This window comes from Diabrotica virgifera, chromosome 4 (genome assembly GCF_917563875.1).
Source record: "Diabrotica virgifera virgifera chromosome 4, PGI_DIABVI_V3a".
Lineage (NCBI taxonomy): Eukaryota > Metazoa > Arthropoda > Insecta > Coleoptera > Chrysomelidae > Diabrotica > Diabrotica virgifera.
Window position 1 is genome coordinate 74,684,027 of NC_065446.1, and position 16,375 is coordinate 74,700,401.

The 16,375-nt window shown below is 30.2% G+C and overlaps 1 protein-coding gene across 1 annotated transcript in view; it reads left to right on the plus strand.

Annotated features, from left to right (window-relative positions):
* LOC114335279 (nephrin-like) overlaps positions 1-16,375 on the plus strand; it is an 838,863-nt gene that overhangs the window by 520,547 nt on the left and 301,941 nt on the right. Inside the window, exon 5 of the mRNA XM_050649180.1 lies at positions 12,547-12,691. Within this exon, the coding sequence (XP_050505137.1) occupies positions 12,547-12,691 (145 nt within the window). The remainder of the gene's footprint in view (positions 1-12,546; positions 12,692-16,375) is intronic.

A 16,375-nucleotide genomic window follows, 5' to 3' on the forward strand; every position in this document is an offset into this window, starting at 1 on the left:
GTTTTTCCTTCGTATTGCAGCCGAATATATAAAAATGGTACACACATTTTTATTTTATTTTCTTATTACTCAGTAGAGTAACTATGGTGCATTTTTCAGTTCCTAGCCGGCTGCAGACGGGGGATGTGAATTGCAAAGTGTAGAATTCCTTCCCTATCGTCTTTACTGCAGCATCCATATGACTTGCAAATTGTAGAAGTCTTGGAGGCGTATACATGGGGATGTACCAGTAAGTTTTCAATTTAAAAATCTTTTAGTAATTTTTGATATTTTTCAATATTAATTATTTGCTATTAGGATTGAAAACTTGCTTCGTATTTTTACGGCCAGATGGCGCTAGCCACCCATTACCATCATTTTGGCTGCAATATTTGGGAAAACATTTCGATGCGATTTGATTGGATTAAGGAGAACAGTGCCTAAGTTCCTTCTGATGACGCTCCAATAAGAGCAGAAAACTGCAGTTAAAGGGACTGGCTGCACTCCTTATTCTAATTAAAAAGTAAGATTGTTTTTCCTTCGTATTGCAGCCGAATATATAAAAATGGTACACACATTTTTAACATATGATACACTTTAAAGTAGAAGACTTTAAAATGATATTGCCAATATTTATGAGTTGCGTTCCTGGGACAACTTTACTGAAAGGTAGTTCATTCGATTGTATGAAATCAACCCCAACTCAAGAATATCCGTCACAAAAAAATCATAGCATGTGATCTGTCTTATCAATCAATTGTGTCGCAAATTCCTCGGTGGAATGCAGTAGGATGTGGATACCCATACTGAAAGAGGAAGTCAATAGAAAGAAAATACCACAATTAGTAAGTCAATAGTCGAGTTAGTACATATTTTATATTTTAGTATTACTTATATATCCATGTATTATTGATATTATTTATAATTTAAACAAATTTATAGTAAAATCAGAATTTGGTATTAATTTTGAGAGTAAATTAAATGTAAGACCAAATACTTACGATGTCGGGATAGTATCACGAGGTTTTTCCTGGTTTTCCCTCGTGATTTACTATGACATCTCTAACGCGAGAATTTTAATATCACCGTTGCATGTGGTTGTCTTTTTAAAGACAGATCACATGCTATGATTTTTTTGTGACGGATATTCTTGAGTTGGGGTTGATTTCATGTAATCGAATGAACTATCTTTCAGTAAAGTCGTCCCAGGAACGGAACTCATAAATATTGGCAATATCATTTTAAAGTCTTCTACTTTAAAATGTATCATATGTATCTGAATTGCCGGTATAAATGAGTCAAATTAAATAAATTATTAGAAGAATTTTTTTACTAAGCAACAACATTTTTGTTTATGTTATTAGTATTTTGTGTTTTGACAACGGCACCCGATTTGGGCGTCGAAACGTTAATAAAAATCATTTTTTAATAATATTGTGGCTTATTTCCCATTATAAATAGTTAAAATTGTAAAAATGCCACATGCAAATATAGTAAAAACTTTTGTGTCTTTAAAATTCAGAAAAAGACATGACATCTGTCAACTGGTAATCTTCTCTCTATAAGTTTATTTTTCTTGTTTTGATATACCATAGACAGCGGCAACGCAGTTATAAGCAAGGGCTGCTCTACTATTAGCCACATGATCGGATGTTTCTTTCTCCAAATAAACTGACTTCAAAAGTTCATACAATAAAATTACCTTTTCTACGTTTGGTACCTCCATTTCTTTCAAATACTCTTGTTACTCTCCATCTTGTCGTATCGTAGGTCCTCTTCTCGCTCTTCTTCCTGATTTTATCTATACATATTTACTCTATCTACCGTAGGGATGGGAAAAACCTACCGGTTTTAATCTAAAACCGGTTTTTTTACTTCGCAATAACCGGTTTTACCGGTTGTTGTTTGTCCCGGTTATAACCGGTTTTGTTCTTTTTAAACTAAAAACCGGCTATTAGGTTTTTACGGAGATTAAAATTAGGTTAGGTATTATTTTGGATCCCAATCATAATTATTATTCTCAAGTAAGTATTCCAAACAAAACCATAATTCAAATTTTATTTTATAAAAATACAGAAGCAAACTGAAAGTGCAAACTCACATCAGCCAGAAACAATTAAGTTTTATTATATTTCGTTGGAAAGGTATTTGTAATCATAATATTTACATAAGAAGTGATCTGGTTGAAGTAGACGCAAACATCATCTTTTTTTCACACTTGACTCTTGACATTGAAAGTGGGTGAATGACTTTTTCTTATTACCAAAAATAATGTTCTGACTATGAATATCGAATTACCGATTACGAATACGAATCTTCAAGGATTTCCCTACGTTTTCAAAACGATACACCCATACAGGAAGTATTAAATGAGTTAAGAGGATCGGTACGTATTTTCCGCTGCAATGCTATTCAAATGGGGATTAATTTTTTTCGAATCCTGAGAAAACTAATAAGTATTTTTGAAAAATTTAAACGCAGTATGAAAGATTACGTTATTAGCGAGGGCCGAAAGTCCCTGAGAACTTCTATAATGTTTATTTTAATAAGATACAGGGGTGAAAAACTAATAGAAAATTTAGTGTGATTTTTTATTTCAAATATATCATTCAAAATAAACTTTTTATTTATTCTAAGGAACTTTCGGCCCTCGGTAATAATTTAGTCTTTCATTCTGCGTTTAAATTTTTCAAAAATATTTATTGGTTTTTTCAGGATTCGAAAAAAATGAACACAATGCCGTGGTAATATTTTCCAAATCTATCTTTGTCTTACAACGCACTCAGCCGAATATAATATTGTCAGCATATATTGTCAGTCAGACACTGACAATCAGTGACAATTTTAAATATTTGACATTGCATCGGGAATATTTTGAGTTATTGATTAAATATTATTGATATATAGTGTATTTCATAAATAATTAATTGATTTAAGACGTGAACTTAATAAAAAGTTATTTATTGTGTATTATTTGTGGAAGATCCAAGCAGAGAATACATCAGGATAATATATTCTGTGATCCAAGTATTTTGTTATTAAAGATGTTCAAAATTGTAAGCGTTCCATAAGAACAATATATTATTAAAAAATCACTTTAACACTTTTCCTCTTTTCTCGATTGAGTATTAGTTTTTGTTGTCAAATAAATTATTACAATCACTAAATACATAGTTGGTGAAAGAATTGTCACATTTATTACCTGAATTATTAATTTGCAATTATAAAAATAACAGTTATCCAAGAACATTCAATAACACTCTTTAAATTAATGATGACATTTTCATGTAGAATGACATTCCAGTAATGTTTACATATCCATACCAGTGTGAATTTTACTACACGTAATTTGCCGTGTAAAGACAGAAAAAGTAGGGATACACGTAAAATATTTGCGAATTATGTACACATAGCCTTAAAATGTACCTATTATACAAAGATACAAACGTGTTAAAAGATATACATGATAATTTTTTTTTGGTGGTAGTAAAAATAAAAGATAAATTGCATTATCCAATTTATTTTTAAGTAAAATATTTATGTTGCTTTATTTTTTTAAATCCCAATTGAAAGAGTCTGGGAAATTTTTTATAAGTTGAAATGGTTGGGGTAAGTTGTATATTATTGCAATATGTATACATTAATCTTACGTTATATTATATTTAACCTTTAACTGCACGCGCTGGCGTATTTTGTACGCCAGATATAATAATTCTATTGCAAATATATTTAAAAATTTAATTTTGGACCTTGTTTATCTCTCTAACCTATCACTGGAATGTGCTTTACAATTTGGTTTTAGTTTCGTTATAATCGGCGTTCTGGGAAGATCGTAATTTACAGTTTAGTATTTGTTGTTTCCGGTGGTGGACAATATACGCCACGATTATATTAATATAAGTAGTAATATAAGTTCATATTTCAACTGTTTTTTAGTCGTTATGGCACAAAATATATTTTTCTTTATAAACAATACTTTTTCTCCTGTAAAAAATCACATTTCGAAAAATTTTTATCAGTAATTTTATTTATCATGGAATCCAGTTATTCCATGATTCCAGATATAAATCCCAATTGGCTTACTGAGAAGGAACTCCAAGTATTCACTGATGCTGAATAAGGTTTATAACATACAACTAAGTGTATATTTTTCAAAAAAAAAAACAAATCTGCTGTTTTTAAGCGTATTTTCTTGTGGCGTATAAAGTACGCCACGCGTGTAGTTATGTTATAACTTGATGCGCGGGTAGTTAAAGGTTAATAATAATCAATAAATATAGATAATAATAATAAAATAATAAATAAATATAATAATTAATAGAATAAAATGGTCTTATTAAAAATTGTGTTTTATTTATATTAATATTGATGTTCTTTCGATAGTACTAATTTTGATCATATTGATATTGAGCATCGAGTCGAGTGGAGTATCGCAAACTAAAGTGCATTGTTAATGTAACATTGTAACCTATTGGATTAAAAAAACCGAAAACCGGTTTTTGGAAAAACCGTTTTTTTTTGGCCGGTTATAACCGCCAGGTTAAACCGTAAGCAAAAAAACCGGTATAACCGAAAACCGGTGTTTTGTTCAAAACCGCCATCCCTAATCTACCGCTGCTCTGAAGAGTTCTACTGAACCGCATTTAAAGAACTCCCTTATTTTTTTATTCCATCAACCTCTCCTTATTTCCACATTCCTTCCTCCTTAAATCCTTTCCTGTATTATCAATTTTAGTATTTCATATCGCTATCCTCTCATTGCGTGTCTCAGGTATTGTAACTTTATTATTTTAATTGTGTTTTATTTTGAATTATTTGCTTATTTCTTGAAATATTTCCGTGTTAATTTTATTCTGTGTCTATGGTATTTGAAGGATCCTTATGTAACATCACATTTAAAATTACTTTAACTTATTTATCTGCTCTTGTTTCAATGTCCAGCTCAAGTCCATATTGGGATATTGAAAACGGAATATCTGAGAGCTCTTACGATCTGCATACGGGTAGTATTACACGTGATATTACAAGTATGAACGCCAATGGAGAATATAAAATTCTTAATTGCATATCAAAAAATGCGCAATAACTCTCTCTTAAAACCTACCTAGTTTTATTTCCATATCTCAACCGGTTTTAGAACAATAAATAAATCGTCAGTTTGTAAGAAAAATTCAACATCCTGTATCTCGGAAACGAAGCATTTGTGGACATAATATGCTTATAAAGCAAACGGTCATTATTTTTTCATGCAGAATTACCCCTTAAAATTTTTCACACTTATTTAGAAACACCCTGTATTGATGAAGAGCATGGCTAGTTGTTAAAGTACCTAACTTTTTTATTATCCAATGAATTAAAAAACAAGATGTTAAGAAAACCTGAGGCTATAGTTGGGTTTAAATTTCAGTATTTTATAAATGATAGAGTAGTCCACAGGGTGTGTTGAACTATGCGAAAAAACACAGTTTGATTGGTACACCCGGTATACAATAAAAATTTACCATTCTAGCAACAAGAGCTAAAAAATTCTAGCTAAAAATTTACCATTATATTTATTTCAAATATCATTACAGCGATATTGTTAAAGAATAAGGCCATAACATATTAAAAAAGCACTTAAATCGGTCAACAGGTTTAGGAAATTCGAGACAACAAAATTGGCCCATTTTGTGGGGTGCCGTTTTTCGTGCAGGTGAGTGTATGTGCGAATATACAAGCAGAGGATAAAAAAACATAAACACAGAAATAACATGAACCCAGATAGAAAAGCGACCCCTATAATACTGAATAACAAAGGTTTATTGCTTCTTGCATTGCATAACGGAAAACTCAGGTAATCCCATGTATTCACAGTCACGAATTATTTAAAAATGCGATGTAGAATTTCTCATATATGATGTTTATAAGTTTCCGTCATATATTTGGTAGCGTTCTTATTTAATAGTGAAAGAGATGTATGTAATTTTCAACGAAAATTTTGTTTTCGTTTATAAATTCGCAAAGTCTGTTCGTTCCTTCGTGCGTCGCCGCCCCTACAATACTTGTAGCCAACCTACAGATGTATTCCTCTAGTTTTATTTCTTGAATCCAAATCTGAAAACAGCATTTCGATATCTCAACTTTTTTCGACCTCAAAAGTCAACTTGCATCTCAGGACAGCAATTTAGGGTCTTTTGGCAAATATAGATATTGTGAGAATCCTACAGTAGAGACACTGCTAGAATAGCATTAAACCTAATGTACGTAAAAATGCAAATGAGAAATAGGTATACCAAAAAAAACTATAGCACGTGACTTCGATTTACATCGGCTATAAACTCTTATGATCAGGATCCTAAATTGCTGTCTGTAAAACAAAATTTGTTTTGTTTGACACATAAACGTCAAGTTGAAATGTCAAATAAATAAATCTTATTCAGTTATAAATAAATCAGTTGCCCCGAGAGAAAAAAGTTTAATTTCGTTGAAAAAAAGTTTAGTTGTATTTATCCCATGCCAACTCAAAATGTCTACTAAATCAAAGAAGAAAAAAAGATTGTGTATTGATAGACAGTTGCCCCCAGCGTGAATTTTTTTTATCTTGTCATGTTTGTCCCACACCAACCAAAATTGCCAGTTAACTCAAGAAGAAGAAGATGAAGAAGAAGAAGCAAATTGTACAATGTACTAACTCCAAATTGTAAGTGAATAAGGGACTTTTCCCTTATTACGAGACGATGAGCTGGCCAAATACCCAAGTAGGTGGAGGCCAATAAACTGAAGAAGAAGAAGAAGAATAAATCTTATTTATTAAGAGCATACACTAGCGCGTCATCAATATAAATTCGGTAAATAGTATAATACTTTTTCTGTAAGGTCTGCGAAACTTTGGCGACAGTGGTAATCTTTGACATTCTAAGATCAATATTTTGATAATTGTACTCATAGGTGCGCTAAATGGAAGTAATAGAAAACAATTTGCTTATAGTAAATAAATATTTATAAAAATAAACCAAAATGGGTGAAAATTTTATGTTAGCATAGATATTTGCTCGAAATAATAATAATAAATAATCATTTCGTTTTGAAGCGAAACAGGAGCTGTCTTATTTTATTTAGTTCATAGAGCGCCAAAGGCACTCTAACTTTATATACTCGCATTAAAATTCGAAATATTTTTATGTAAAATATATTTACCTACCTACATATAACTAAAACTCACAATTAACAATATGTAATATATTTTTTCAAATAGGCCAAGAAATTAGTTCTATTGCACAAAAATATAATAAATTAACTACAAATAAACACAACTTTCCTACGAAACAACAATAACGAATTCTTAAAATAATACACTACTGCACTGAACAGATATTGATAAAGATAACAGATAAGAACAGATAAGAACAGATAAGAGATAACAGAACAGATAAGAGAAAATCTGATGCAGATTTGTCAACATTTTTTTTTTTATTAATGGCTTTGACATAGCCAATTAGCCAGACTATTTGTTTTTTTTGTATGGTATTACAATAACAATTTTAAGTTAATATCTAAGCCTACTTATTATCTAAATTTACAGGGTGTTATAATATATTAATGGATACATTTTTCAATTTTGTGTGATATTTTTACAATTTTTAATTTTATTATCTAAGCCCATTTAAAACTTAAATTTACAGGACGTTACATATTGGTAAAGACATTTTAACGTCTGCTTATTTTTTGGAAAAATAATTTCGTTTAAATTGACAGGTAAAGGACAATTTAGATCAATTAACTTTTCATACATCACTTTAATATTTTGTCTGTACTGTCCACACTCCAATATGAGGTGCTGTAGATCTCCCATTCCACCACAGGCGCAATATGGGTTATCACTGATACCTATGCTGTGTTTGTATGCTGGGATTAGTGCGTGATTTGACCTCGTTCTGTTTATTGTTTTTATAACTAGCCTATTTGATTCTTGTTTAAACCATCTCTCATTGGGAATTAGTGGTTGGCAATTTCTAAAATTTATTCACGTTGTACTTTGGTTATATACAGGTTGCCAATTTTGTTTGCAAAGGTTTTTACTGATATTATCTATATCGGTTACTGGTAGAAGTATGTTGTTTATGTTTCGTTTGGTTAAAGCTACAGATTTAGCTAATTTGTCGACTTCTTCATTTCCAAATATTCCAGAATGTCCTCTAACCCAACAAATAATAATTGAACTGCCCGAGGAAGTAATATCATAATATAGACTCTTAATTTCTATCTCAATGTGGTTTAGACTTTTTGTCGATTGGATAGAAGTGAGTTTGTCCACAATACTTCTACAATCGGTGAAAATGATATAATTGTCCATACCAACAGAGGCTATATATTTTAGCGCAAGTAATAAAGCTGATAATTCGGCAGTATATATTGAAGCTTCATTAGGCAATCGGCATGATTCTTTGTATTCAGAATTCCAGTGATATATTGCACTTCCGGTTCTATTTTGAATTTTGGAGCCGTCAGTAAAAATATATTGAAACATAGGCCACTTGTCTTTAATTATTTTGTTGATAATACTGCCTGGAAGGTTTGAATCCATGTAATTTGTTTGTATTATCTTGGAAAAGAGAGTTTCAGGAGGTTTAGTGTAAATTGGAGGTATTTTATTTTTGTACATTTGGTGTTCATACATTGTCAATTTCCTATAGCTTTCAACGTATATGGGGGTTTTTTTAGTACACCAATATTTGTGGCTTAAATCTAATATATTCAAGTTACGAATAGTCCTTAAGTAGTTGACGCTTTTTGAAATAGCTCTAGCTACAAACTTATCTGTACAAAACTGTCTACGTAGAGTAAGTGGTGGTTCCTTAGCTTCAATCTCAATAATAGTAATAGGAGTAGATTTTATGTAGAGTAGATTTGTCAACATGACAGTGACAATTTCTCTATGTTGCCTAATTAGTTGTTGTTTGTTTGGGTTTATATGACTGCGGACACTAAATGCCTAATTAGTTATTAAGTATAATATCTTCGATTTATTGCTAGAGATAAAAAATTTTAGTAGGTCCAAATTTACACAAAATCTAGGCATGGGATAAAAAGGTTTATTTGAATAAAGTGTATTATTTTCTTCTTGTTAATGGCGGTACATGCTCGTTTTTTAAATATTCTGTTTAATTACAGAGTAATTTCCACATACTAATATATTTCTCAAATTGGGCTCTGCAGCGCCATTCTTTATTATATTACGAATATGTGTGCCAATTATCTCGACAAAATATTCAAAATTACAGCCGCAATCTTGGACCGCGTTTGTTGCTACCTGTTGATCGCTACTGTAGGTAGCCTCTTAGTGTGATGAAGGTAATGTTAAATGGAAGCTTACTATCTTTTTATTTGAGCTGTTTATCCAATTATATTTATTATATTTATGTTATTATATACAGCGTGTCTACTGAAGTTGGATACATAATTTATTGTGGGTAACTTTTTTATTTTTAATTTTATAAAAAAAGGTATTCTTCATAAAATGTTTTGCATGTTATAAAACCTATGATTGAACCATTAGATATCAAATTGTATCTATTTTATACGAGGCATGTCAGAAAATATGAATTTCGCTTAATAATAAACACGTTTATTTCTTACAATAATGAAAAGCTTGTTGTTATGAAAATTTGTTTTAAATTAAAATTACGTTTTAATATATGCAATTACATTATTCTAATAAAAAAAATGCATGCAAATGGTGAAAGGGTACATACTTTCACCACTCTTATTCAACGTCTACAGTGAAGTGATATTTCAAGAAGCTTTATTGGATATTGTGGAAAGTATTTTGGTCAACGGAAATAGCATTAATAATATTAGATATGCGGATGATACGGTCATATTTGCAAGTGATATGGAAGATTTACAGTTCATAATACAACATGTATACAATGCATGTGAAAGGTACGGACTGCAAAAATGAATCTCAAGAAAACGAAATCAATGATATTCTCAAAAAAGCCACAAAATGTAGATAACCTGATCATCAATAATACAACGATCGAAAGAGTAACAACATATAAATATTTAGGAACGTGGCTAACCGAAGATGGAGATCAAACAAAAGAAATCAGATCTAAAATAGAAATGGCAAGAAACACGTTCATAAAATTGAAGAACTTACTTTGCAACCGTAACCTTAATCTAGAGATCCGCACAAGAATGCTACGTTGTTACGTTTTTTCTACTTTACTATGCGGCATGGAAGCGTGGACAATAAAACAGTCTGAAATCAAAAAATTAAACTCCTTTGAGATGTGGTGCTACAGGAGAATCCACAGAATATTGTGGACTGAAGAAGTAACTAATATAGAGGTGTTACAAAGAATGAAGAAAGAATGTGAAGTCATAAAAAATGTTCAAATTAGAAAGATTCAATGTCTGGGTCATATAATGAGGGGCGAGAAGTACGTATTACTTAGGTTAATTATGCAAGGGAAGATACTAGGGAAGAGAAACCCAGGACGACGCAAAATATCCTGGCTAAAAAATTTGAGAGAGTGGTTCGGTTTCAGCTCATTAGAATTATTCAGAAGTGCGGCCAATAAAATTAAAATAGCGATGATGATTTCCAACCTCCGATAGGGGAAGGAAGCTGAAGAAGAATAAAAAAATCTGAAAATGTTTCAGAAATTACGGATAGGTACCTTAAATCATTTTCATTTATAAATATTTTATTATTAATTTGACGAAGAAAAGTTATTCTTCATAAACAGCTCTTCATGGTCTAAAACCTAAGATACAACTATCATATATCAAATTTTATCAATTTTATACGAGGCATGTAAAAAAATATGAATTTCGCTCTAGAATAAAGTAACTTTATAGTTTACATTATTGCAGTTAAAAGGATATAATTGCACAATAAAACGTAGTTTTTAATTCTAAACAACTTTTTATAATAGCCATTTTCCGTATTATGAATTTAAATACGCAATTAAAAAAAGTTTTCTTTATGATAATAATCGCATTTTCGGCTTGTTTATTAGTAAATTTGACTGTTAAGTATCAGTTATTCAATGTTTTAAAATCAAAGACATAATATGAGCAAAACTATATTATTATTATAGGTACATACAGGGTGATTGATTAGTAGACTTATGCAAATTGCATATTATGCATAAAAATGCAAAAATTTACAATTTGGCATATATTTATATAAATGTGCATAAATTGCATATAATTTGAAATTTTAGTTGTAACTATAGATACATATCTTTTTTATTCAGGTAAATAGCTTGAAAATCTCAATATTTGATTTTGTTTTATAATCTCTTGGTATTCAAATTTTTGGTGTCGGTATCGGAATGTAGTAACTAATAAAAGATACTTGCTTATACATAGTTTTGTCATATTTTGTCCTTGATACAGGGGTTCCAACATCTGCCAATTTATATCTCTAGGAAAAAATTTTTATTTTGACGGTCCATTTCACTGTTGTTGTAAAATAATCCGTGAACAAGTGTCTTTGTAATTGTGAATAATTATTGTGCTTTGAAAATGCCGAAAATAAACAGTTCAGTGCCATTCATAAAATCAAACTATATAGTTTTGTTTAGAAAACATTACATTTTTAATAAATAATTAGATAGTACATTTTTAATAAAAGAATTTGAATCATTGTGTCAAAACACTAAAAGTCATACATAGGTATTGGAAAGGAAATTTTTCAAGAATTTAAAGCAACCATGGAAATAAACAGTGGTTATCAGTTACCAGGTTCTTTATGAAGTGGTTCAAGTACCTAGGTACTAGCTGGGACATTTTCCGAACCGCTTAATTTAGAACCAACTATTGCAGTATCTAAATTTAAAAAAAAAATTAAAATTTTGAACACCATTTGATAATTTATTGTTACCACAATTCCTCGTTGTGTTGAATTACCTCGACAACGAATATTTTATTGTGCAAAATATGAAGAACGAAAGTAAATTGCAAATTACATTGTTGTTTATTGGAATAATTATTAGAGCCATTTACTTTTGTACTTCTTATATTGCACACTAAAATATTCGTTGTCGCGATAATTCAAAACAGTCGTATATTTGTAGAATGAACCGTATCATTTATTTGTTAAAATACTTAAATATTTAATTACATAAGCTTGGTTTGTAAAATACATAGGTACCTACCTACATGTTACGACTGTGAAGATCGTAAATAAAGAAATATTGTAAATATTGTTTTTATTACCTGCCTATTTTCTAGATAAACATGCATATTTTTGGGTAAAATACTGCATATTTATGCGCATATTTCATATATTTTAATTTGCATATTTGCCTATTGATTAGTGTGATAAAGCTCAGTAGATCTGATATAATAATACATAGATAGCAATAAATATTGGTTTGAAATACATGCTATGCTTAATACACCTATATAAACTTGAACATTTTAGACTATTCTCCATATATTCTCCAGTCTATAAAATATATGATCAGATGTAGCCTGCAAAATTTATTTTATCAAAATTTCCTTGTATTTAACTAAACTTATCATTATCAAAAGATTCCTAATAATACCTATTTCTTTTTTATCTTTTATTAGACTTCTAAGGATGGCAACACAACTACGAGCACTCTGGCCTTCGTACCCAAAAAAGAAGACGATGGGAAGTACCTCGCGTGTAAAGCAGAAAATAAAATGATTTCGTCAGTGGTCCTAGAGGATGGCTGGAAATTGGAGATTCACTGTAAGTAGCCCTAAAAAAGATTAAATTTAAAATTCAATGAAACTCTCAATTTCTTACATATTATTTTATCTAGGACTGTTTTCTTTTTCCATACATTTCTATGTCCACTCTGAAATAAAGAAGGTTGCTTAGAACGTTTGGTATTATATAATACTATTTCTTCTTAAGTATATTTCACTTGTTTTTCTTTTATATTTACTGAAGACAGTTTCACTCTTTTCGGTCGATTTGATATTGAAAATCATTAAAGTAAGAGCACTAATCTGCCGTGCTAAGCCCAAAGGCGGGAACTGATTTTTTATCGAAAATGAGATTTTTGTATTTTTAGGTAAAATAGGGTATTTAGTATATATTTATAAAGTTTTTGGAGTTGTAAAAGCATTATATTTTAAATAAAATTGCAATTTTGTTAGCGGTATCTACACTTTTCAGTTAAAATACTAAGCCATTTGGCGGCAAATGTTAAATACTATGGCGTTTTGACGGTATCTGCTACAGTTGCCGTCCATATACCTTAGCATATTGCACTTACCGCTAATCTACTTTCAAGAATGCTACGCCTACATTTAGAAACCGCCAAATCGCCTTAGTATTACAAAGTAAATTCGGCCTAACTTTACAATAAATTACTGTGTTAGTTAAAAGAGTTGTGTGTGTGTGTTCACAAAGAGGGGATGGCATTAGATAGTTAGTAAAAGAAATAATTAGCGAGGATGGTAAGAAATTTTCGAGTTTATTATATCTATTGAAATGTATTTTCATTTTTGTTTATAATATTTCAAGAATTAACCAAATTATGTTGTCCTAAACAATATGAATCTGCCCCAAGTGGATGATTTTTTATATCTTGAATTAGGCAGTAAGATATTTTCATATTTAAAAAATATGTCTTTTTTTTAATTACGTTTTAGAAACTTAATAATATATCCACACGCTGTCCACAAACATTTTTAGAAAAAGAGACTTAAAATAGGAACATATTATGTTTTTTTAGAAAATCAAGTAGAGTCGAGTAAGAGCTGTGAACCACGAGGTGATACCACTAAAACAATATTGTAGAAAGAGAAAAAATTATTTTAAAGCAATTACAAGAGGTGAAAAAAAAACTATGTTCAGCCTATACAGGCGCAAGGTTTGTTTCATACTTTGTTTCAAGGTTTGTTTCAGTTTTCTGTATGTTTAAACCATTTGTTGGTCGTACATGGGATTAGAATTAGCAGTCCCATTGATTGCATTTTTTTTTGTTTAAATACAAGCTAATATCATTGTTTAACTAGATAATGCCTAGTAGTCTAGTTATACAATGCTATTATAGATACGGGATTGTAGATTTGGGATATCTTTATTTAATCTTTTGAGAATTCCTTACGTAAGTTTTATACAAAAATGCTGGTTTTATTCCTTTATAAATTTTCTAAGAATGCGTCAGGTATCTGGATAATAATCCAAAAATTTGTTTGCATATTTTAAAAATCTTATATATCCCATAATTAGGTATTTTTCGGTCTAAAAGACAATGGTCATCATATTTTAATCATAACATATAACTAGTTTGTACAATACAACTAATAAAATGTTAAAATTTGCCCTAATTACTGTAAATTATGGTATTTTCCCAAATATAATATTGTGAAATACCCAATAATATAACAATACATAATAATATTAGGGCAGGTGTCGGCGATCATAAAAATCTTGAAGCTCTATAATAACTCAGGCCTGTCGTAAAATAGCAAACCTTTGTCGCTAAGAAACAAAATAAAAATAGCTGAGAAAGTCAAAAGTATGGTTTACAATCACATTCACAGTTGAAGAATTCTTTAAAACGCTTCAGCAGATGTTTAAACATCTATAACAATCTGAACGAATTCTGTTTAGTATAAGTACAGTTCTGCCCAAATTATTAGACGCACTATAAAAGATTTTATAAAAAATATTAATTATGAGGTAATACCATTGTATTGTAATACTAAATAGGTTTTGTATATGTACCAGACAAAAATTATGTTGTTTGGTGGTCTATGAAATTGTCTATATTGAATCACAAATAGAACATTAATATTAATGAACCAATATGTATTTATTGACTCTTGAAAGAAACAGATATAACTACAACTAAATATTGTCAATTTGTTGTTGTCATATTGTAGCTCAACAAAATAATAACATTTAATAGTACTTTAATTCTTTCAATTTAATAAACTGTAATACACAGAAAAGCTTTTTATTTCATATCAATCACAACTGTAAACCACATACCGCTAATAGGCTTAGTTTTATAGTAAGTTTTGATAAAACGTTTTAGCGGTATCTACCTCTTTTTATATAAAACTTTGTTTTAAAATATAATTAATGGTTCCCTTAATAAACTGGGGCATACATCCATGCATAAAAACTATTAGCTAGTCCATAAATCCCTTACGGGCCAAAATTTTAGCACTCAATTTTGAAATCGATTTTGCCACCATTTTGTGAAATGTTAGTTACCGCCTTTGGGCCTAGCACGGCAGTAATGTTGTCTGTCATATACCCTGTGCAGCGCACAATAGCGAAATTAGGATGACCAAAACCTCGTGTGCCCTTGCACAATATGCCATTTCAACAAAACACCTAATCGATTGCACAAAGATCAAAACTTTCCAATCAACAAAATTGTCCTAATACATCCCTTCTTAAAATGTGACTTATTCCAAAACATCAAACAGCCTAAATAAAAGAACTAGTATTGATAATTTTAGCCAGATGTATCACCCTCTCATTATATACAATAAATAAAACCACTTCATATCTCATATTCCGTGTTAAGCAATAATCAAATATTAGTCCGTAATACAAAACTTTCTATTGAACAAATTATTACATTATCTTTAATGCTTTTTCTACAACCACACTGTAGTGATGTTGAAAAAGTAACTATTCGTTACAAAGTACTCGTTACTTACGAATACCAAAAGGAACGAATACTATACAGAGAGGCAAAACGTTACTTTAATTACTCTGATTACTTCGTTACTTTGTACCAATCGTATCAGAGCGAGTAGCGACTATTGTATCTACTTTGATTACTCTGATTACTTCGTACCAATCGTATCAGAGCGAGTAACGACTATGACTATTGTATCTACTTTGATTACTCTGATTACTTTATACTTCGTGAAGGTCGTTATTATATCGGAATCCCTATACAAAATACCTACCTACTAAGAAATACGATTCTCGATATGATTACCGGTACTCAAATACAAAAGTAATCATAGTAATTAAATCATGTTTATCTCTTAAACAGATTGGTGAAGGTTGTTGTTATATCAGAATACCGATACAGACCTACCTACTGAGAAATACGATTCTCGATATGATTACCGGTACTCAAATACAAAAGTAACAAAATTAATCATAGTAATCAGATCATTTTTATACTTAAAACAGATCGGTGAAGGTCGTTGTTATATCGGAATACGTATACAAAATACCTACCTACTGAGAAATATGATTCTCAATAATATGATTACCGGTACTCAAATACAAAAGTAATCATAGTAGTTAAAGTAATGAATACTGTAAATGATTACTTTATACAAAATACCTACCTACTGAGAAATACCGGTACTCAAATAAAAAAGTAACAAAAGTAATCATAGTAATCAAAGTAACAAATACTGTAAATGATTACTTTATACAAAA